Source organism: Gouania willdenowi, chromosome 5, assembly GCF_900634775.1.
Source record: "Gouania willdenowi chromosome 5, fGouWil2.1, whole genome shotgun sequence".
NCBI lineage: Eukaryota > Metazoa > Chordata > Actinopteri > Blenniiformes > Gobiesocidae > Gouania > Gouania willdenowi.
In genome coordinates this window covers 17,588,013-17,612,506 of record NC_041048.1, presented here as the reverse complement: position 1 = coordinate 17,612,506, position 24,494 = coordinate 17,588,013, and the positions used below count along the sequence as shown (strand labels likewise).

General features: G+C 37.4%; 2 protein-coding genes and 1 long non-coding RNA gene across 4 annotated transcripts; all 3 read left to right on the top strand.

Moving 5' to 3' along the window:
• Window positions 1–191: 191 nt before the first annotated feature.
• Window positions 192–3,559, top strand: LOC114463929 (uncharacterized). Its single transcript, XR_003674138.1, has 3 exons — window positions 192–445; window positions 1,331–1,474; window positions 2,404–3,559. It is a non-coding gene; the product is annotated as an uncharacterized LOC114463929 (long non-coding RNA).
• Window positions 3,560–5,585: 2,026 nt separating this feature from the next.
• tusc2b (tumor suppressor 2, mitochondrial calcium regulator b) lies at window positions 5,586–10,072 on the top strand. Its single transcript, XM_028447827.1, has 4 exons — window positions 5,586–5,756; window positions 7,321–7,536; window positions 9,180–9,300; window positions 9,387–10,072. Exons 2-4 carry the CDS (start codon window positions 7,388–7,390, stop codon window positions 9,450–9,452), a joined length of 336 nt encoding a protein of 111 aa, XP_028303628.1. The 5' UTR covers window positions 5,586–5,756; window positions 7,321–7,387; the 3' UTR covers window positions 9,453–10,072.
• Window positions 10,073–17,787: 7,715 nt separating this feature from the next.
• Window positions 17,788–24,281, top strand: hyal2b (hyaluronidase 2b). 2 transcript variants are annotated; one of them, XM_028447716.1, is made up of 4 exons: window positions 17,788–17,946; window positions 19,777–20,693; window positions 22,238–22,327; window positions 22,411–24,281. In XM_028447716.1, exons 1-4 carry the CDS (start codon window positions 17,856–17,858, stop codon window positions 22,798–22,800), a joined length of 1,488 nt encoding a protein of 495 aa, XP_028303517.1. In that variant the 5' UTR covers window positions 17,788–17,855; the 3' UTR covers window positions 22,801–24,281. The 2 variants fall into 2 exon arrangements, with proteins under 2 accessions (XP_028303517.1, XP_028303518.1); XM_028447717.1 differs by having other exon boundaries at window positions 19,705–20,693.
• Window positions 24,282–24,494: the final 213 nt, after the last annotated feature.

The window sequence follows — 24,494 nt, the reverse complement described above, 5'->3', positions numbered from 1 at the left end:
TAAAAAGTAATTAGTTAGATTACCCCGTTACTGGAAAACAAACGCCGTTACCTAACGCCGTTACTTTAAACGCCGTTATTCCAAACACTGGTTGTCAGTGGATATAAAAGGGTTCTGGTCGGATGCAGCGCAAAAACATACATTTCCCCTCAATATTGCCAAATACTGTGTATTGATTTCAACTATATTCTATCAAAGTTTTATTTTTGGATGCAGCGCACTGACGTTGAAGTTGAAAATGCCCGTCTCTGATTGGATAGCAAGAGAAGCTGCTGACGTCATTAACGAGTGGGTCTTCAGAGCGATCTTCAGAGCGGAAAACACAGGAGCAGAGCTAGAGCAATCTTTGGATCATTTAAAGAAGTTTTAACGACACATCGACTACTTTAACGCACCTTTTTGGAAGGTCTGTGGCTGTTCAATCGGGAAATCGAAATTTTGGACGGTAAGCTTTGAATTTACTTTTTCGAGACCAAGCAAAAATATGTCCTGTAAAGCACGAGGTGTAAGCTAGCTAGTATCATGTATGTAAGAGCAGGTCAATGTGTGAGAACTTAGTTCAGCATAAAGCACAGGGAAACACTTCAGACACTAAAAATGATCACCTGTGTCTTATGTAAAAAGAAAGTGGACACATTGGAATGAGCCTCGTTGTCTGTTCAAATGTGTTGGCGCCAACTGTAGTCAAACATTTACTACTTACTCAGCTTTCAAGGGCCATTTTTATCGTCTGCACAATGCACCTGCACCTCAGGCTGCTCCTAAAGCTGCTGTTGCAGATTTAAAATGTGCAGTTTCATTATGTGCCTGCCATTTTCTCACGGTGAAAGAGTTAGTGTCTCACTTAAATGATCATATTGGAGAGGGCAGGTCTGTGTCATGTCCAGTCAGTGGTTGCAAGCATGTGTTTACTAAAAAGTCATCATTTACTTCTCACATGTGTCGGAAGCATAAAGCATGCTCCCCTGATGGTATTGATGACATGTACAGGGAAACCCGCCCCCAGGTGTCATTGACAGTACAGATGTTTCAGAAAATGCACATAAAGTCATGCCTGCAGCCAGTGACATGCCAGAGATTGATAGTCAGTCTTATCTCAGAAACTTGTCTCTCTTTTATGTTAAACTGCAAGGACAGCTGCTTATCCCTGCCTCTACAATACAGACTATTGTTGAGGAAATGCAAAATGCGCATGAGTTAGGTCAAGCCTACACAATAACTAAAGTATGTTCTTTATTAAAAAATGATATGAACCTGTCAGATGAAGCAGTCACAAAAATCTGTGACTGCATTAAAGATTCAGATTTGTTCTCTGCTTGTCATCAACAAGGTACATGCTGAGTCTGGATCAGAACCTCATCAACACAAACATCTCCTCTTTCATATCTGCGCTGTGCCTCATGTTCGGGAGCTACTACTGTTTCAACATCCACTATCCATCTGAGCTGGCATCCACCCTTGAGTTTCTTCAAAGGTGAGTAAACATGGCTCATTTCTCAAACTTCATTTCCTAGACCTGGAGTCTGGCTCTGAGGTCCTTGTTTTAATCTGGATGTTAACTAAGACAAGGACCCAGACTGAGACTCAAGACGGAGAGTCAAACCCAGACTAAGAGTGGGACTCAAGTCTGGTCTTTGTCTGGGTCTGCAGCCTTGCTGCTGGGTGTCAGAGTCAAAGTCAGTTTTATTATCAATTCTTCACATATACAACACATACAACATAATCTTAATTACATTCCTCCCTATTCTATGGCGAAGACAGCACAAGACATTTCTGTCACAAGTTTAAAAAAATAAATAAAAATACAGTGTAGTGCACAGAAAATGAAGATCTGGCCTAAGTGTTGGTCTTGATCTGGCTCTGAGTCTGGACTAAAACTGTTTTAAATGTACAGTGTCTCACAGAAGTGCGTACATCCCTCCCATTTGTGTCAATGCTTTATTATATCTCTTCATGGGATAACGCTGTAGACATGAAAATATATAACTGAAAGTGTAGGCTACAGTTTCTAGAATGTACTTTTGATTTATTGTACATGAGCAAAAGGCTTAAGGCAGTGGTCAATATGAATGGTTGTCTTACAAAATATTGACACTTTGGGTGCAATTTGGACATCTTCATTACAGGTTGTACTCACTTTTGTCGCCAGCTGTTTCAATGTTGTTGACTGTGTTTTGAGTTAGATTTAGAGGATGATAAATCTAAAGTAAAGTCTAAAGACCACTTTTAAGTTATATTAAAGTTTCATGTCCATAGTGTTATCCCATTAATAGATACAATACAATATTAGCAAAAATGGGAGAGTGTCTTACTTCTGTGAGATACTGCATATATTGTTTTTTCTTGTTCTCAATAGTTTTTTGACTGATCACTTGAATTTCTTCATATGCTTTTATTCTACAGGTGTTTTTTCTCGATAAATCCGGAAAAAGGAACCAAAGTAGAGAACAAAAACTCAAAGCGCCGACTCAACGTGAACCCTCGAGTTCTAACCCTGACACAGGAACTCGCCGATCACGAGTGGTGTGAAGCCTAAACGTGGACTCTCTGCGACTTTTCATTTTGAAGAGAGGTACAATAAGTTTTTAGAGACAGATGTGTTTTGTGTAACACAAACTTTGAGAAACTTTGTCAAAGTGGCAGAAAAATGTCCAGATTCAACTTTGTTGTATTCATGTTGTATAAGTTGAAGAAAAATGCATCAAAACTTTTGACTGTTTGGAAAGAGGTACTATAAGTTTTATCTTTGTTAAATTTAAAATGCATATTATTGTATTTACAGCACAATATGTAATTTTGGTTTTAAGTCTAAGTGATTTTTTTATCGGATAGGATGGACAACATTTCAAATGTTACCAGTTCTTTAATGAGCCTCAAACTGATCTTGTTATATTCCAATTTGTATTATGGCAATTAAGGCACATTATGTAATTTTTCTTTACAGTCTTAAAGGGACACACCACCATTTGGGCAAATCTGCTCATTTTCCACCTCCCCTCGAGTTAAACTGTTGAGTTTTACATTTCCCCTGTTCATTCAGCTGTTCTCAGTCTGGCAACTCCATTTGTGGCTTTAGCTTAGCATGAATCATTGAATCGGATTACACCATTAGCAATTAGCAATAGGTGCTAACAGTCTAATCCGATTCAATGATTCATGCTAAACTAAAAAGATAACGGCTGGATGAACAGGGGAAAGGTAAAACTCAATTGTTTAACTCGAGGGGAGGTGGGAAATTAGCATATTTGCCCAAATGGTGGTGTGTCCCTTCTATGTGACTTTTTGGTAGAGGATCTGCCACTTGTTTCACGAAGATAGTCTTCCTTTTGCAGGAATGTTCCACAGTTAGGTATAAAAACTATCTTGCTTTTATTCAATTTGAATTGAGGGGTCTCTCCACACCTCTAGCTTTGCCTGTTGGCATCACGTTATTGTCTATTGTCTCCATGGAGATAGATCTATTTTATGCAAAACAAACTTTGAGAAACTTTGCTAAAGTGACAGAAAAATGTCCAGGTTCCACTTTGTTGTATGTATGTTGAATGCATTGAAGAAAAATGCACCCACATGTTAACAACTTTTGATGCTGCCTGTTAAATAAATCTCCCAAAAAGTGATATTTTTCCCTTTTGTCTTTTCTGAAGATGTATTTTTGCATGTTTTGGTGTAGGCATAGTAGTCATCAAGTACATTTTACATTGTAACTTGATTATTAAAACATCAACATGCAGTATATTATAAATAGATTTTATGTGTAATATACAGAAACTTCCATTTAAATGCACAGTTTAAATTAGTTTTTTGTTTGATATTTTCCTGTTAGCTTTACCATTTATTGATGCATAATAAGCAATTATTACTTGTAAAAAATACAGGAAATGGGCTCTATATATACAACACTGTTATGTAATATTAACACATGTTTAACAGTTTTCTAATGTGATTCCGATGTGATTTCACTCACTGTAAATCAATTTACATACTTTGTCAGTAAAGTTATCTACTGTGATGCTGTATTTTTTACAGGAATTCTCTGGTAACCACAGCTGCCAGCGTTTTCCTGTAAAAACAGTTGTTTTTTTTTTTTACAGTGTACGAAAGGGTAAGAAACACTTTATTTTAGGGAGGATATTAAAAGAGAGGGCAGTGTTACACCTAGGTGGGGGGGAAGGGAACAGGGAGGAGAGACTCAAGGTAGGAAATGGAAAGGGTGGGATAAGTTGATTATTTTAGAGTGAGATGTGAAGTTGTAGTTGTGTATATTGTGCTTATTGTGTTGTGTAAGCAAGCCATTCTGGTGTGAGGCTTATGTATAATGGTGGTGGCTGTGGACAGAGGGAAGGAGTGAGTGGTAATACCTAAAACAGGTATTTGGGATCAACATGTCTAAAGTTAAGCCCAGTACGAGTTTTAGCATCCCGCCAAAGGATGACAACCACATCCCCAGCCGCCTAGGGCACCAAGGGGACCCTGCAAGTCGCCCCCCCAGAGCTTCCCAGATCACCTTTTATCGATGTCACCTGCGCAATGAGCCTTAGTTATTGCCGCCACACCGGCATGTGGCGGACCCAGCCCTGAGGTGGCAGAGCCGCAGACCCTGGCCTTGCAGGGCACCGCCCAAACAGGGGCCACCCCGCGCCGTACCTGCAGGAAGGGCCTGCATGACCCGCCCCAGAAGATGGTTTAGACTTCATAGTTTTGTTATAAAATTAGACATTTTCACAAATTTATGACTGTCCAGATTTATTTAAAATTGCCTCGCAAGTTAAAGGCTGCACAGAAGTCAGTAGTAAGTTGTTGATTTTCTCTTTTCACACATGGGATTAAATTTAGTAAAACCGACAAAAAAGATGCAGAACAGAACAGAAAGACAAGTCAACAATTTTTGTTTTGTTAATTAAAAAATTACACACGTAACAAGTTAGCAATAGATTTGATATAATTTGGAAAACAAAACATTATAGCATGTAATTTCAGGCACCTTTAATGATAGCACAAACTCCATGAACATCGCACAATAAAATGGATGATTTTTAGCCACATTTTTTTCATCCACTCATTGTTTTGCAAAAAACATTTTTTTTAAAAACCTGGTAATGTGTGACATCACGTTGCACTCTCAACTTAAAATAGTTGACTCTTCCCTACCCCTTCCATTGTCCTCCCCTGACTCACGCTTCCCTGTTCCTTTCCCCCTCACTCAGGTGTACTGCTGCCCTCGTTACGCAATAAAATAAATGTATTTATTGAATTGCAGTAATAAAACACGCATAGCTTTTGTTAAAAGATTGCACTGCATGTAGTGTTAACCTTCAACAGCATGTGCAGACGAGGTAAAAAAAAAAAAAGAGAGAAAAGAAACCTGGTTATGTGATAATTTTTAATCAAAATATTGAACTGAATTAAAGGATTTTAATTCAAGGATTGACAGATTGAAGATTAAACAACATGAATAAACTAGTGTTTAATCATCATTATACTAATTTTACTTGGTATAGTATATCCCCATATATTTATTAGGGCAGTGTCCCATGAATAAGCTGTTTTTAATGTGTATTTGTCTTCCAGAGCAGCAGGTGGCGCTAGCACTACGCACATCATCAGTCCCTATCAAACAAGAGGCGAAGGGAAGTGGAGTGTTTAGCATAGCTAGCATAAATATTCATCGCTGCTGTTGTTATGTATGAAGAGACTGACCGAGAAAAACGATCAAAAAGATAGCTCTGTATTTGTGACGCTGCGTCGACTCCTCTTAGGTATGTTTCTTTGAGTCAAAGTGACTTGTTATAGGCTGTAAAAGCTGCTAACGTTAGCATCGTCTGACCTTATTTATTGTAGAAACATGCTGACCTGCGCTAACACTGAGCTAATGAGTGACTGGAGAGTCTGGGCCCGATTCCAGCCAGCGATAAATACACTTTTTATGGATACATTGTGTTTAAATGTGTGAACAGGTCGACAGTAGGGGGCTGATGGTGAAATTGCTCGATCCTTGTTGTTTTCTGGGCTCGGGGTCACTGATGTAGGTCCCATTACACCAGTGCTGTAAATATAATACGCGTATCATAATATCACTGGACATCAAACAAGTAGCTGTAGAAGGACATTTTTTTTTCGTTTATCATTTTACTAAATGACATTTGTTCATTGAGAAACTACTGAAACACCCTCTGACGAGAGACACAAATTCATCTTAGCTGAGATTTAACAAACTATTTTAGTTCATGTAATCAAATCTGTTAACCTTTTAAAATCGTGGTATTTAAAAAAAAAAAAAAATGTATCCCACCCTCAATTTTTGTTTATTAGCTTAATTTATAGCGTAATGGTTTTGTTTTGTGTTTTTTTTATTGGCCACCAGTCTGTTCATACGCAGCACCCCTCATTGGCCAGTTTAGGTCACATGATTGGTGCACCACGCGACTTGAAGTTCCGTCAGTTGTGTTTTAGGTCATTTATTTTTTGGCTGCCCACTAACCCTTTTATTTTAGCCCTAACCCAGGAAATACCCTAAAATGTTTACTTTTGTCGTATATGTGTTTTTAAAGGTAGAATTTGCTGTGTTAAATATGTTCAAATGAAAAAAAATATGTCAAAAGTGGGATTCGAACCCACAGCAGCGGAAGGAAGAATTTTTGAGTCGGGTGCCTTAGACCACTCGGCCATCCTGACATGGTAAAAAGAAAAACACAGGCACACTACGCTTATGTAGAAAAGGTCCGGAAAGCTTACCCAGCTATGGCTACGTTTAACGTATCTCTCTAGACACTTTCCTTTGTATTCTACCATCTTTGACTTCCAACTACCACGTCGTCTACTACAGGTTACAGCTAAGTTTAGCATTTTGTTTACTTACGTGTGTATTATCCGACTCACAAATCTGAGTTTCTTCTATATAAACATCTACCTCAAGCCACTATCGTGAGTTCAGCTACCAGGGTTTCTGGTCACATTTGCATTGAGTGCCCCTTTTAATCCCATATTTGAACCCCCTTTTTGAATCAAAAACTAATTTGAGATGTTAGATTTTTTTTTTTTTTTTTTTTAAGTATGATTGAATTTACACATTTATTTTTTTTTAAAGAGTTTTTGACTATAATAATAGTTTAGCAAAGCAGGAATAATCTAGGTCAAGTGATACTACAAATTGGTGTACTAAGTAACCATTTGTAATTCCCAGTAGTAATAACAGTATCTATTATACATACATTACGTCCATTAGATGGTGGTCTAATACATTCCTTGCAGTGTTTTTATATGCCTAAACATTACATTTCAGATCTTTTAACTCCTCCTCTGTTTATGTGCTCCCTTTTACAGTTTTCATCCTGAACGGTAGCATTACTGGGAGCGCTGGGACCCAGAAAATAATGAGCTGCAGTTGAAGATGGGAGGTAGTGGCTCCAAATCCAAAGTATTTTGGCCTTTTTCTGGCTCGGCTAGTGTGGGAGATCCAACCAAAGAAGGAAATGAGCAGTCAATGACGAGAGTTCGTAGTTTCCCTGGTGCAACACCGTTTGTGTTAATACGACGAAGGTAAACGTAGCAGAATTCAAATGGTTTTTCATTAGAAAAACATAAACATAGTCTTTTAAAGTCACCCAATTTCTTTACTTTTAAAAGTTAGTTTTAATTGGTTTTCAGTTCCTGGTTTGAAGAATGTTGATACTGTCAATAGTCTAAGAAAGATCATTGTCTCTGTGAAGGCAATATTTAAGTGAACATTTCTGCTGCAGTGTAATTGCACTGTAACCACTTTGAAGACGATGCATCAGCATTTTTTGCACCAAAAAATGCTCTCAGTTACATTTCCGTATTTGTTGACAGTGAAAGATGAAATTATATAGTCACTCAGATCCATCCACTGGCCCATTAAGGCAAATAGCAGCTAATGGATTATGTACACTCAGGGTGTTTTCTACACAAATGGAAGTAGATGAACAAAAACTGCTGTTATAGCAGATCATTATTTTCTAACTATGCATTCCTAACTTGAAGCTGTTAGTACATTGGTGGTTTTCTCTCCATGGTTTATTGTAAAACAGTGGTTCCCAAACAGGGGAACTGACACTTTGCAAGGGGTACTTGGAAAGATTTAATTAATTTAAAAATAATTGGGAAATGTTCCTTTAATGCAATTTTTTGCTCAAATTCACAACGAACTGAGGGGCGGATTCACTTAGATCTGAAATAAAGGGTGATAAACCAGTTGCGTCCCTAATTCCTTTGATGCAGTTTCCTCACCTGCTGCGAGGAATTCACTAAGATTGCAGCAATGATTAGTGCACGTGCAGAAGTGGTGGAGACCGTCCTATTTAAATGAGCGTTTTGCTCATTCAGTGTGGAGACGTGAGTGCACAGAAGCACACAAGTCTGCTGCACAAACATTTAATAATGTAGAAAACTGAAACAATTTTTATTTTTATTTTTTAAAGCAAAACAATCACATTTAAAACCTACTGATATTTTTCCCCCTAATTTAATGTGGCTGCTCTTTCAGGTCCAATAACTTTGCTCTGATCAGTCCGTGAAAAACACACACATTTGGACAGAAACCGTCCTATTGATCTGAGTTAATGCAAAATACAATATTTTTTTGTCAGTGGCTCAGTGGTATAGTAGGTTGTCCACTAACCGAAGGGTGAGGGGTTAAAATCCCGCTCTATCCTAGTCATTGTCGTTGTGTCCTTGGGCAAGGCACTTTACCCACATTGCTTTGTATGAATGGATATTAATTATGCATGAATGTAGGTGGTGGTCAGAGTGGCCGAAGGTGCGAAATAGCAGCCACGCTTCTGTCGGTCTGCGTCAGGGCAGCTGTGGCTGTATGATTGATGCGAGTGACTGGTGTGAATGAATAATGGTTTCTGTAGGCGCTTTGAGTGTCCTCAAAAGAAGCATGATATAAATCCAAGCCATTATTATTAGACTTCTGACAATAGGAGACAAATAATTGGCTACATTTTACAAAGGAGATGTATTTACTTACTATTGAAGCAATCCCATTAAAGTTGCATTGTATTTAAAAATATAACAATTCCACTCATTGTAATGAATTTGGAGATTAAGCAAGACAAAATGATTGAGAGCCACTGTTGCCACATTGTTGTCTGTGTGTGCGCCTTTACCATAAAATTCACAGAACCACTGACTATTATAATGTTCTCTGTTTGGCCCAGCTCCATGTTTTTTGATGAAGATGGCGACTTGGCTCATGAGTTCTACGAAGAGACAATTGTGACCAAAAATGGCCGAAAGAGAGCCAAGCTGAAAAGAATACAGAAAAACTTAACTCCTCAGGTTTGCCTGTTGTTCTTATTAAAACAAGACTTTTCTCAATTAAATGTATGCATGTTGACTTTTTTTTGTCTGTGGTGTCCTTTCAGGGAATTATAAAGCTAGATCATCCGTGCATCCATGTAGATTTCCCAGTTGTCCTTTGTGAAGCCTGATGATGTCTGAAGAAGAGCCCCCGCGTCAACTCCGTCCTGTGGTTTTTTTCGCCAACACCTGGAACTCCAAACCACCTTTATGAAATAACATGAGCTCTTCATCTGTGCAACGCCCTTAAGTGGACCGGATGAGGCATTGTGTGACGAGGTTCAGCATGCGATCTGTTTTTGGTTTGCGTGCACTTGGATGCAGCAGAAAGATCATCGGTGGGGATGCAGCAGCGTGTGGAGTTGGTGCGATCTTCTCAGATTGCAGATCACAGAATATGTGCATGTTGGCGTGGTTGTGGAGAGAGGAAAAATGAATGATTTTTCACTTTTTTGGCTGCCAGTTGTGTTAAGATATGAATCACTGAACTTTAGGCATTTGAGGATAATGTCAGCATTAGTGCACACTTCAGTCTACAACTCTTAAATAACAGTGGATGAACACCATGTTGGACTTACTGGTTTCAGTGATCTCAGAGCCACGCGTTTCTTGCAGCATTGAGTCTGAGAGAACTTCCTGGTTTTTTATTTGCTGCTTTAGCAACAATTTGTTTCATTTTTAATTTATTACAAATGTTTTTTTTTTATTTACTAAATATAATGCTGAAATTAAATGTGTTTCTGATTCAAAATCATGTTACAAAAGAGTCTGCTTGTTCTTTCTTGAAGGCATGTGCCGTGACGACAAACTGGAGAAGAACAGATGTCTTCTATACCCAGAGGTGGCAAAAGTACTAGTCTTCATTACTTGAGTAAAAAAATCCATATCTTAAATTTTTTTTAAGAACTTGTACATAGGAACAAGTTAAATCTGTTACCTTTGAACACTTGTAGAATTTAGCACTCATAAATGTTGTTGATAACATGTGTCAAGTAAAAAAAAATGCAACTGCTCAAGAAAACCCAGAGCAGCTTTGAGTTTAACATTTTTAAAAACTTAAATGTTAACCATAAAACTAAGGGACCTGCCTAACAGAAAAAAAGCTCAAACTACCAAAATGTTGCGTCTTTTTACGTTGCGGCGTCATCTTCAAAGGTCTTAAAAGTAACAAGCTCATTTTTAAAATGTAAGGAGTAGAAAGTACAGATATTCGTTTAAAAACTAAGGAGTACAAGTTAAAAAGTTGCCCAAAAAATAAATACTCAAGTAAGGTATACTTACCAGAAAAAAAACTACTTAAGTACAGTAACAAAGTATTTGTACTTCGTTACTTGTCACCTCTGTCTATACTTGTTACTGGAATTATTTTAAGGTGGTGCCTTAAAAACCAAGAAGAGTCACACAGAGGAAAAATAAGAGATATGCCTTCTTAGTTGCAATAATGACTTGATTTATTAACTGGTAAATCAAGGAGGACAAAAGAATACAACCTGAGTTGGTGTCACACATATAGCACAAGAAACATATATTTAAAAGTCCCTGACCTATGAGCTCCACAATATTAACGACGCGACGGAGTATTTCAGTATACGTGCTGAACTCAAAACCACGACTTCCCTTGAGTTAAAAGACCACAGTCCCTGACGTGTAAACTTTTCAGAAGATTCTACTAGTCCCAGACTAGACACTGCTTTTAAGATGGAAAAAGCCACTTAGAAGTCCATCTTCCAAGTCTACTATAGTTTTGGGTTGATCAGACCCTAACCATAGATTCTCTTGCAACTTCAAAAGAAAAGAAAGCATACCTCTGTGACTCACGTGTTTGTTCAATTGCGTGCGTTTCACAACACCTCCGTGGGATCGTCAAAGGACCAGTTAGAACCTCTTTTTAACGACAACAATGTCGGAGTTCTTACCTTAACGGGTCAGATGGCGATTACCAACGGTGGTGAAGAGAAAGAAGCAGCAATCCGGCTCTCGAAGGACCAATTTCTTACTGGAATTATTTTAAGGTGGTGCCTTAAAAACCAAAAAGAGTCACACAGAGGAAAAATGAGAGATATGCCTTCTTAGTTGCAATAATGACTTGATTTATTAACTGGTAAATCAAGGAGGACAAAAGAATACAACCTGAGTTGGTGTCACAAGGTTTGTCCTAACATATGAGTTCTACATCGTGATTATATACCAGGTAGACATCCTTCGATTTGTGGACTTTTCCCCAGAGTCATAAATGAATCATGATTAGGTTCTGACAGTGACTAGTCAATGAATACAAAACATGCTTATATCACATCTAGATATAAGTGAGAAGTGCAAACAGTTGTGGTTTCAGGTGTTATACAAGGCGTTGGATAAAGTGTTTTTCAACCATTGCCTTGGACTCTGAAAGATCATAAAACATAGTGCTAATCAATGTGAACCTTTGTGATTATTTAAAACACAGAATATAATTTTAATAACAATACTAAAGGTATCCTGTTTAGAGTTGCAGCATCCTGGACTCTTTCTAGTTTGTTGAAAGGCCATCGGATGGAAAATCACATGTTCTCCTAAGAGGTGACCTCATCCAACATATGCAGTAAGGGTATAGACTGGGAACATCTAGGAAGTAAACTACTATCCTGTTTTCTACCTGCTGGGAGGCAAAATCCAAATCTCAGCTCCACAAACTCATCCCTAGTATTACACAGGGATAGAGGACAAGGAAGAGTAATTATGCTCTGTGTGCTCTAAAAGTAACTGGGAATAAAGATTTAGCAAAAACAAGCCCTGAATATCTTCTGTCAGATAATCATCTTTAAAGGCTAGAGATTTTTATCCCCATTAATAATCATGCAATCAAATCTCATAAAGATCAATCAATTGTGACCAGATATATTAGGGATGTGCATTGCCATGAAACTGACGATATGATTCACGATTTGCATGCCACAATACGATATAGCCTGATTCTAAATAATACGTTATACATCACAGTATCAATAATTACAAATGTCATCTTTACAAGTACAAAATGTTATGAAATACTGTTTATTTCATTGTTTTTAAACTTGCGAGAACAAGTAAATGGTTACAAGTACCAATATCAAACAAATTACATTTTTCAAAAAAAGTTAACTTTTGCTTCTACAACCGACTATGTTTTTTTTAAGTTTTTTTTTTTTTTTTTTTTTCCTTTTTTTTTTTTTTTTTTTTTTTTTTTTTTTAAGTAACCACATCCATCTGTAAAAGTGCCCAGTATGTTTTATGAAAATAAAGTGCAATCAACTTCCAAGCTAAAATGCATTGAGGAATGAGTTAGTTTGACATGGTCTGATATGGTTCACTGACACCTAACATAGTGACTAGGGATTTACGCGCTATGCAGATGTTAGTGCAATTATTATAATTTTTTTAAATTAAAAAACATGATTAAAAAAAAACTATTTGGACATTTTTTGGATCGATACAATAATCTTGCGGTGAAATATTGCAATATATTGCTGAATCGATTTTTTCTTACAACCTTACAAAATCTGATTTTTAATTTTTTTTTATTTTGCTAATGATGAGAGATACTATGTTTTTTTCTTTTTCTTTTTTCTTTTTTTTATATAACTGATCAAGAATCAGTATATTATTCCAAATTTCCTTCAAAATGTATTGAATCTTCCATGGCGTGAGGATGGTTTTCCCTGAAAAAGGCTGTTGATGCTTAAGGGTTACAGTCTTCCTGCTTTGCTTGGTAACCATCTGTTTACACATTTCTGTGGCTTGAGGGAGGCATACAAAGTTGGACCCTGTTAGTATTCAGATTTGCTTTGCTTCAACTTGAATTGAAGAATATTGATATTTAAGTTTTTTATTTATTTGATTTATTCTTGATCACAATGTTTGATTTTTTGGGATTTCTGTATTTCTGCCACAGGACAAGAGGCTTATACAGTTTGCTTGAAAAAGCTTGTGATAAAAAAAAAAAAAGCCCAACTATTACGGAACTGCCAGCCTTCTACACAGAACATGATATCCTCGCAGGGCCTGACCCCCATCTGTAATTAAATTAACCACTCGCAAAGGAAATTGGAAAGACAAACGTTTGCTTGGGGGGGTGAGCAGTGTGCATAAGATCATCTGCAAAAATCAAGACAGGGTGAGGATCTTGAACAGGCTCTCCATGGGAAAGACTTCTTTAGCGTCTCTGCGAAGCTTCCTGATATTGTTCACTTTCAGGGATTAAGAGACTTGAGCCTAAATCTGCTCCATTTCATTACTTGTAAGGAAATATGTTCACAGTCTTGGTACTTTCCCCCCTTAAAGAAAGCAGAGTTTTAAGCTGAGTGTGGCGGACCAATAGTTGTGCATTTACTTTGTGGTTTACAAAGCTGACAAGAAAAGCTCTGAGGTAACACTGAAACACTTGCTCAGCAAACAGACACCTTTCTGCTGAGCTCAGCCAACTCTTTTATACCTTAAAACTTGGACATTAGTATACAAGTAATATTGCTAAAGAATTTTATAAACATACAACGATTTATTTAAATTTTTCTTGTAAAATCTCATTTTAAAAAGTATACACAAGCTGTTTTACTTTAAACATGTTAACACATTTGTATTTTAATATTACAATATTTGGACCTTTTATTTGAATTATTAGTAGTTTGTATTTTTACTGTCTTATGATCCTTTTAAATTGAAGCAGTGCACAGCAGATCAACTACTTGTGCGAAGTATGACTAGTTGAATAACACATACACAAATACAGTTACAAGCTCACTGAACAGGATTAAAGCAGAATAAAAAACATTATAATAAAATAAAACTACAATTATAGCATGATACAAGGGACAATACATTAGTAAGACGAGCTCAGGCTTCCATTAAAAAACAGAAAAAAATTTTAAGACTTTAAATCTGGAAGAATATGGATCTCTCTATAAGGGATGGGAGTCATCATTAGAGCTGGTCTTCTTCTGCAGCTGCCCAGTACACAGCTGTGACTCCCCAATACACCAACTAGTCCATTTGGTAGTCTGGTTGAGAGAGTTCCTTCTTTTAAAGCTGTGGTTCTCAACCTTTTCAGCCCGCGACCCCCAAAATAAAGGTGCCAGTACCTAAAGTCGGTTGAACACAGACGTAGACATTGAAGAACAGTCATGTGGTGGAAAAAAGATGGTGGAAATGGTGGTGATGTGGGATTTTAAAAACCACAGAAATCGGTAAAGAGTTGCAAATTAGAGGTTCCAAAACTGGAGAGATAATGTGGTTAAAAAGAATAAAAGTGTCAATATTGGCTTAAAAAGAAGGAACAAGTAGTTTAATAATTGTGAATGTGGGTACATTGGCAAAAAATAAGCATGAAATATGGTGAAAAGAGGTTAAAAGTGACAGTAATGGTTAGGTGGGGAATGTGGTGGAAAGTGTTTATAAGTGCTGAAAATGTCTTGAAAGTGGAAAAAATGTGCAGAAAAGACATTGAAATTTGATAAAGTGCCAGAAATAGGAGTAATGTAGCAAAGTGCATTAAAAGGACCAACAATATGGCAAGAAAAAGTGATGAAAATAGGTTCAAAGATGGCAAGTTTGGTGTTGTGGCAGAAAAAGGATAAAAATCAGTAAATATGGGCTGAATTTTTTTGAAAATATATTCTTAGTTTCTTCAATGCATCTGGCGACCCACTCCCAGTGTCTCCCGACCCCAAGGTTGAGAACACCTTTTAAGGGAAGGTTTCCAAATGATGACATCAGTGAAAAAGATCAAACAGATTCCATAAAAACATGATAAACCAGTGTCAACGTGGATCTGTCCATATGAGAACATAAACCACCACCTAAAGCTTCTAAAGCACACTTACGATTTTTGAAAACTATTTTGTTCAGCTTTGGGAATGAAAATGCACCTGACCACTCCTTTGTGTTAGGTTACTATACACACATGAGCAGTGAGAACTTTTAATTTAAATCATGTGAAAGGATGAAAGTCTGGATATTGTGAGAGGAAAGGAGTGAAAGGAAAAGGTATGTGCTCTTTATTAGCTGAGATAGGCTCTATTTCTCCTTGAAAATATCAGGGTCAGGAAATTGTCAGCGTATGAACTAATATACCATAATAACTAGGGATGTGTATTGCCTGGCATCTAATATATCCCGATATTAAAGTATAAGGCGATTATTGCAATTTTATATATATATATATATATATGCTCCTCAGGGATGGGTTAAATGCAGAGGACAAATTCCATTAATGTAATAACATTACATGGCCAATTAAAGGCGAAAGCCCCGATTTAATATATATGACTTAAGAAACAACCAATCTGTAATTTTGTACACCTTCATGAGAACATTATGTATGAAATATATTTTAATGGAATATTTTACACTCAAAACATTGGTTTTAACATGCCATGTGCCAACAACTAAAAAAAAAAAAACAATCTGCCTGGGGCTTTTAAAGGGCCCAAGTTAAGCTAAATATACTTTTCTGTGCTTTAAACATCATAAAAGTGCTATATGGGCTTCATACACATGCCCAAAGTGTTTTTTTCATTGATTTCCTCAATTAGTTAGAGGGTGATTTGCTCCTTTCTTACTGCAGGGTGAGCCCAAACACCTCGCTCCAATTTCATGACGTGTTCCCACTTTGATGACGAATTTGACGTGGCACTGAGGAAGTCAGTGTCCCGTCAATAAACACGCCCACTCATGAATATGCATAAGTAGGATGCAAATCAGCCCGTTTGTGTAGAGTTGCTCAGAAAGTGACTTTTCAGAGGCTAAAACTCTGGAAAACAGGCGAGTTCGGGAAAATAAACCTCAAATACTATATTTTTGGGGTTCTTAGAACAAATGGAGATGGTTTCCTAGTTAAATAAAGGTTAAAAAATAAATAAAAAAAGAAAAGAAAGAAAAAAGAAATAAATATGGATGCATTTTGAATTGATCCGAGAATCGCGCAATGTAATATTGCAGAATCTATTTTTTTTTTTTCAACACCCCTAATAATAAATAACCATAATACAAATGTGTTATAATACAATTATCGTAGCAGTCTAATGTCAGTATGACCGTCTGTGGACGACATTTTCTGTGGACATACTACATTAATCAGTCTGTGCATGCATTCAGAATGCACATTTACACATTTGTAAATAATAATGAGTGTCTACGATTGACTCAAGAAATCAGTTTTAATCCTAACAAAGACCTGAGGATAAGTTTGTTTAGTTACTTTGTTTAGTTGAAGTTGCATAGTGGTTGAGTAGAGTTCCAATAGCTCCAAAGTGTGCAGTTTGTTTTGTCACTCCCTCTTCAGAAAAACAAAAACCAGCAGGTGAAGAGGTTTTACACAACTTGGAGCTCAAACAGAGGTGGAGTTTCCTGGATGTTTAAAAAGTAATGAACACATTGTCAGGCTTTTTTTTTTTTTAAAGGAACTCTCAGGAAGACAAGTGTGCATTATTCTCATTAACATCCATGACATTATAAATAGAAAGGCCCAAGGTAAGTAACATAATTTCCCTTTATTTAATTAAATCTCATTGCCTGTCATTATGTCCTGTACAATGTTGAGGCAGAACGAAATACAGCAGCTAGTTTGCTTTAAATTGCTTATTTATCTAAAACAATAAAACTGCATGTTTTCAATACAATGACATATTGCCAATAAACTATAATGTCATTAAATATTGAATTACGTTGATCTCAAATGAAATGAAAGTAATGTTTATGTATGAGAAACTGTAACTTTATAACAATAATTACCTTTTCAGAATACCATCCTATTTAGGTGAGCAATAATGATGTGGGTGATACAAGTGGATTTATTTTACAAAAACCTCCTAAATGAAAAATGAGCTGAAGTTACTTTTTTGAGGGAAGTATGAGTAGCATACTGTACTTGACAGATACCACAGTTTTCAGTGGCAAATTATGCCTGACTTATCTATGTAATATTTTTTAAAACAGTTGTTTACATTACAATTACTATTATAAATCCATTTGGGGTTTTGATTTAGAAGATTTCATTTATGTTCTTGTTTTCTTAATACTTTATTATTATTATTATTATTATTAATAATAATAATAATAATAATTCAGAATTATTACTACAGCACATGAATATCTCGTTTGTTAACGTGTAACATGAAATAAATAAAATAATACAATAAATACTGTCCCTAAGGTGGCGGGAAGCCGTCCAATCTGGCACTATTGCCGACGCTGACTGGATAGTCACCATTAAGGTTATATCTATAGGGGTAGATTCTACACTGATGTGTTAAAAAAAAACCTTTAATGTGGATACAATTGAAATAAAAACTGTATTTTTCATAAATCTAATTCTTTTAACTGAGAGCGAAGATTTATACCAAGCCATTTGATGGGCAAAAATTACAAAACACTGATTTCGTAAAGTGTGTTCCCCCCCCACACACAGTCAGAATGAAGTGATCCATTATTGCTCAACGTTTACGGTCGCGGTTGGTTGCAGTGTAGGCGGACGTGTTAGCCCTGGACATGGAGTGAACGGCGTCTGTGTTGCCGTCCTTCTCATGGCAGGCCGCTGGAACATATCTTTATCTGACGGGTTCATGAGAGGAACCAAACAGAGTCCTCGGCTCCCGCAAAGCAGGTCGGAAAGTGGTAAGTTTCAATGAAACTTTGAGCTAATGTGGCTAAAAGCGACTCAGTGTGTGTTTGCACATATTTGAATTGGCTGAGGGGAGTCCAGTCACTATTTAGTCATTTGTTATTTTAGGAACGCACGTTGCTCTGATGAATAATGAACGAAAACTAATGTGAAGACAATAAAACGTTCTATATTAGTGCTATAATGCAGTTCCACCCTTTCTTCAAACCCAGTCAAGAACACAGTCATAATACTCAAGTTACATTGACTGATTCAACATAACCTCTGACTGTGAAAACGAACACATTCCTTAGTTCACTTTAAACTGCCTTAAAAACAAAACAGTGTTAAATCCAATCAAAATGAAACCTCGCAAAGCTAAACTCATAGGAAAAAGAAAACAGATATTTTGTAGCACTACTATATAGGAATAATATAAAAAAGAATATTTTAAATCAGCGGTGTCCGGTATAACTTATTCACTTCCAATAATATACCGATAATGCAGCCTTGTGTATTGAGTAGGGCTGAACGATTTTGGAAAATGATCGAATTGCGATTTTTTTTCCTCCTCAATATTTCAAGGGCCTCTTGTCATGTTTTTTCAATGAACACAAGCAATAAATCAATCTGTTTCATGATAAATAAAAAAAAAGGTCAGATTTATTTAAACTTTAAATAATTATAAATTTCAAAGCACAGATTACAACAATAAAGCAAACAAATCTGTGGCTTTTTTTCTCTTCAACATATCTAACTAACTTCACTTTTCATGAAACATGTGGACTGCATTTCTTAAACACTCAAACTTTAACAGGACAGTACAAGACAGGACAAGGAATAAAATATTGCAGCCTTTGCGATTTGAAAATCGCGTTTTATGATGTCGCGGTAATATCACAAATGCAATTAATCGTTCAGCTTTAGTATTGACTGACATCGATTTGATACAATTCCAACACGAATCAAATTATTACTTGTTTTCTTCGTGCGGAATGTTACAAAAGGCTTGATCAAGTGATATTAATCAGAGAACACTAGTCTGCAACAGTCGGGATGAGAAAAACGGACCAAATATTACCAATGGGTTACACACATTTTAACCATAAATAAATACTAAATTAGAAGACTTTGAATAATGACCTCAATATATCCAAGAAAAAGAAGATATATCTGAGATTTTAGATGCAGGCTGCACGAGGTGGTAAATACTGTTTAATTACTTTTTAGGGACCATGGGATAAATACCATTGCTTCCTCCATCAGTCATTTTTCAGTTTCCATAAAGGGAAAAAAAAAACACTTAAAAACATACATGGTATGTAATGGTACTGTACTAATGAACCATACAAATAATGAGTGTAGTACTTTGAAAATCATATGTGGAGAACAAAACAATTAGTTGAAACTGTTGATTCTGCCACAGAAACAATCTGGGTTGGATTCATTGTAGGACCACTCTCACTTTCTTCCATACATGTCAGAGCCAGCAAGCGTCATCAAAGGGGATAAAAATGACTTTGATTTTAATGTTGCATTCTCTCAATAGGAGGACTTGTCTTATTACATTATTTCTTTTCAAGCTGTCTTATCCAGGTTTAAATGTAATATATTTGGCTTTACTTGATATCACAACCTTCCAGAAGACTGGGCAAACACAGCAGGTGCCAACATGGTCAGCGTGGACTCAGTGTTGTTTTGTTCTGTCCTCTGTTTGATCGCTGATCCTCCAGTAAATCAAACTTATGGGTTTTTATTATTGTTTTTCTCAGTTTATGTAAGATTCCCACCACAAAGGTGAGAAGCAATCATGGAAGCTGTATCTCTCTCCCCGTTGACTACAGCTGGCCAGCTACCTTGGTTCCTTATGGCTGTGTTTACATCGTGGATAGCCTTTTGTTCAGCCGATATAAAACAGACAAGATGGCCTTTATACTCCCAGAAGCCTGTTCTCCTTGCCTGGAATGCCCCGACACAGGAGTGTACACCCCGTCATCGTGTGACGTTATCGTTGGAGCTGTTTGACATTGTGGCGTCACCGAATGAGGGCTTTGTTCGCCAGAATCTCACCATTTTCTACAAAGAACGCCTTGGCTTGTATCCTTATTTTGAGCATGGTAGCACCCCGGTTAATGGAGGCCTTCCACAGCTGGCCAGCCTTACTCTGCACTATGGAAAGATGCCCGAGGGTGTACAGAAATACATCCGGGAACCAGAAGCAAAAGGTTTGGCCGTGATTGACTGGGAGGAATGGCGGCCCTTATGGATTCGCAATTGGGACATTAAAGATATTTATCGTAGCAAATCCCGTGAAATGGTGGCCCAGAAGAACCCAAAGTGGACTCCAGAACAGGTGGGCAAAGTGGCCCAGCAAGAGTTTGAGTTATCGGCGAGAAAGTACATACTGGAAACGTTGAAATTTGTCAAAAGTCTGCGGCCCAACCAGCTGTGGGGCTTTTACCTTTTCCCAGATTGTTACAACCATGACTACAGGGGAGGTCTGACAAACTACACTGGCCGCTGTCCTGCAGTGGAGATGGCTCGCAATGATCAGCTGAACTGGCTGTGGATGGAATGCACGGCCCTTTTTCCATCCATATACATGGGCTCCATGCTACGCTCCTCTAAGCATGGCCGCCTGTTTGTCCGGAACCGTGTAAAGGAGGCGATGAGGCTGGCATCTGTCGGGGATGGGTTGGCTCGTCCTGTTTTTGTTTACACTCGACCCTCTTACATCAGTCAGATGACGCTGCTAACAGAGGTGAGTTATTTTTTTAAAGAGGCCTTTAGAAATTACTTGGTCACCTTAACCGTGATTGATTCCAGGCCATAAAAACTTCAAACACGGTGTATTTGTGGAGAGTGAAAGAGGGTGGGAGGGGGGGGGATACAACATTTGAATATCAATACTTTTTTAATATCAATGCTTTTGACAACACTATAAGCAGCAGACATAAGTCTGTGGTTATGTATTCATTAAGGATGCACCATATTCTTTCAATGAAATGCCGATATTTTACAACTTGTTTGGCCGATAACTGATACTGATATTTTCCCCCCACACACAGACCTAACTGCAGAGATCATATAGTTTAGTAGAATTAACATACAGAATTATTCTGCAGACTCTTTATTTAGGTTAGTCTGCTGGCAAACGCAGACATAATACAAAACTGAAAATTATGGAACATCAGTAATGATTCCTTGTAGGCATGTCCTGATACAACTTTTTCACTTCCGATATGATAACGATATTGCAGCCTTGCGTAATGGCCGATACCGATATTGATCCGATATTTGCACGAATCATACATACTTTTATTACTTATTTTGTAGTGTGGAATGTTAGAAAAGGCTTGATAAAGTGATGTTATTCTAACAGAGAACAATAGTCAGCAACAGTAGGATACTTTGTTGGAGTGTGAACCACAGTCACCTATGGACAGAAGTGTTGGAGCGGAAAATTTTATCGGAGCGCTTATATCAGTGATTTTAGATGCAGTCCGATAAGATAACAATATCGGATTGGGACACCTCTAATTCCTTGTGAAAAATAAGAAGAATATTTATTCTAAAAAAGAGTAACTAAAACCCCTGCTTTCTCCTGACCTGCCACTGGAGGGAAATTCAAAAAAATGCCTTGATTATGGGCGGGGCTCCTGGAGCAGTTAAGACACGCCCAGTCCATACTATAAAATCCTCAATGAACAATCTATGCTATGCAAACTAGCTACTCATTACTCAATATACCTCTTCATTCATTCTTCTCTCAATCCAACCTACTCACCACAGATTGTAGAGCCCACAGGTACTAGGTTTTTTTTATAAAAGGGGCGGGGCTAACAGTGCTTGTTTGTGATGCAAGATGATCCCAATACATCACATGATCTTGTTCTCAGCCAATGGCAAAAATCAATTGTAATAGCCAGGTTTGAACCCATAGAGGGCAGTCACTCTGATATTTTACAACAACATATGCCAAATTGAAATACTTAGACTAAAATGTTGAGAGTTGAACCAGGATCAATTAACAGCACTACTTCATACCCAAATACATTTGTATTCAGCAGAAAAAAGTGGTTTGGGGTTCAGTTACTCTTTAAACTATCCAAGGGCGATGAGGACTCTGAGTGTGTAATGATGTTTTGTGGATTAATCAAGGAAGCAAAGCCTGTTATTTTATTGGTTAATTATATTAGTGGAATGGTCGATGTTAGATACTGATTTTTTTAAGTCAAAAATGACTTCTATTCAACCTTCCTCATTGTAAGACTCCTCACTCCAGTGTTTGTCCATCTTTGGTAGATGGATCTGGTTTCCACCATTGGTGAGAGTGTAGCACTTGGAGCTGCTGGAGTCATCTTCTGGGGGGACACTTCCTATGCCAGCAGTAATGTAAGAAGTCCTTCGTCTCTGCTTGGCTGATGCTGGAAATGTCACATAATATTCTCTTCTTTTGTGTGTGTGTGTGTGCTCAGGCTAGCTGTTCGACTCTAAACCAGTATCTTAAGGGACCACTGGGCCAGTACCTGCTCAACACATCTACAGCAGCAGAGCAGTGCAGCCGCCAGCTGTGTCACTTCCACGGCCGCTGTCTACGCCGAGTAGCAGACAGCGAGGTGTATCTGCACCTCAGCTCGTCCACTCACAAGATCACCAGCCACAACGGTCAGCTGAAGGTTGCAGGTGGACCCGGTCCGGCTGAACTGGCTGCCTTCCATAAACATTTCCAGTGTCAGTGCTACAGCGGGCACAGAGGTGACGACTGTGCTCAGAGAGAGAAAGGCCAGAATAGAGCTGCTTTAGTTTTTGGTACGTGGCCTCTCTGCTTCTTACTCCCTCTCGTGCTTGTGACTCTGCTCCACTGAGGAAATGGAGAAACCTGAACTCTTCACTGCCTCTGCCAGGCCTGACCAGGACACCTCAGGCTTTTTTCCCCTTTTTTTTTTTTTTTTTTAACATAATGCTGGTAAGTTGCTGCTCACTAGTGAAGCTGGTACTTGCGGACTCTAAGAACTCCCTGGAGGACAGAAGTTTTCCGTCAGCTCACAGACATTAAAAAACTATTTAACCTCAGGCCTCCCCTTGGATTTAACCAGTGTTACTTGTTTGTTTTTCCATCTATTAAAAAAAAATTACATTCACCTCGGTAAGAATTTTTACTGTACTCCGAACTGTCCGTTACTTTGTTGTGTACGAAACTGAAGGAAAGAGACATTTAAGTTTTGTTTTATTTATTTGATTATTTAGTAAATGAAATAACAATGGAGGCTAATGCTGTACTGTCAAAACACAGAAGTGTCATCACAAGTCACCTCAGATGTGCTTGTGGCCAAAACTAGCTTTGAAGGATGATAAAAGACAGAATTTGTTGTCTGAAATGTGATCCCTATTGCTTGCCTCACAGTATAAGTGCCTATCTCACTGGCCAACCAGGTTGATCTGTCAATGCCTTACAAGATAAATACAAGCAGTATATTAATATATATAAAAAAACAATTTCTTTGCCTTTTTTTACCTAATCAGTGCCTTCGCAGGCCTGAAGGGGGAGGCTTTTTACTGCAAAGTTCAGCTCTATCTCTGTAATTGTAATTGTCTGCATATTAAAAACAACCAAACTTTACTAAAATCATGTGTCTGAAACAGTCAACAACCACCAAACTCAAACCAAACTCAAACTAAATAATTGCCATTGTCTCGTTTTTGTAAAGATGGTGGCGTTTTGAAAATGTATGATAAAGAGACCAGTTTCTGCTTTAAATTCAAAGATCATGATTTTGGAGGAATGTTTTTTTCTTGTATCACCCGTTGAGTTTCAAAACCACTAGAAAGAGAGAGAGAAGAGAAATGTTTGCTTTTATACCAAAGAAACAGAACACTAGAAAATCTTCACAAGTGCAGTATTGATCAGACTGACCAAAAAACCAGTTAGTATTTTTTTCCAAATGTCTTGAGACTCAATATGGATTACTGAAGCCACAGTGTAACACTTGTTATGTCCAACATATTTGCTTCTAGACAGTTTTTAGTGGTCAAAGATTAGATCCAATGATGGTTATCTGCCGGCAGTCGCCATGGTTGTTTCACACGATGCATAAAGTGTCTGTAATGCTGATGAGAGTATCATTTTTTTCTTGTTTGATCAATTTTATTGTGAAAATGGCACTTTAACTACATTTCTCTTGAGGTGAATCTGCCTTCATTATGTGGGATGAATTTACATTTTGGTTTACGGATATAAATGCTGTCTGATCTGTTGCTGGTGCATTAGGTGTCTAGTGTAAAGAAAACCTCACCAAGGCAATGTAAATTTTATTAATAAAATATATTGTGCCTCCATGTCATTTAATGTGTGTTATGTCAAGTTTATTTGTTTAAATTTTGATTTTAAGAAATATTGGAAAAAGTCAATGAAACAATGCTAAACTTAGCATTTTAAAATTAAACCTTTATATTAAAAAAATATATATATACAATACGAAACAGTAACAGCAGAAAAATGCTACAAATAACTACTATCAATATATAATAAATGAATATAATTTTTCCATGTATACAAAAT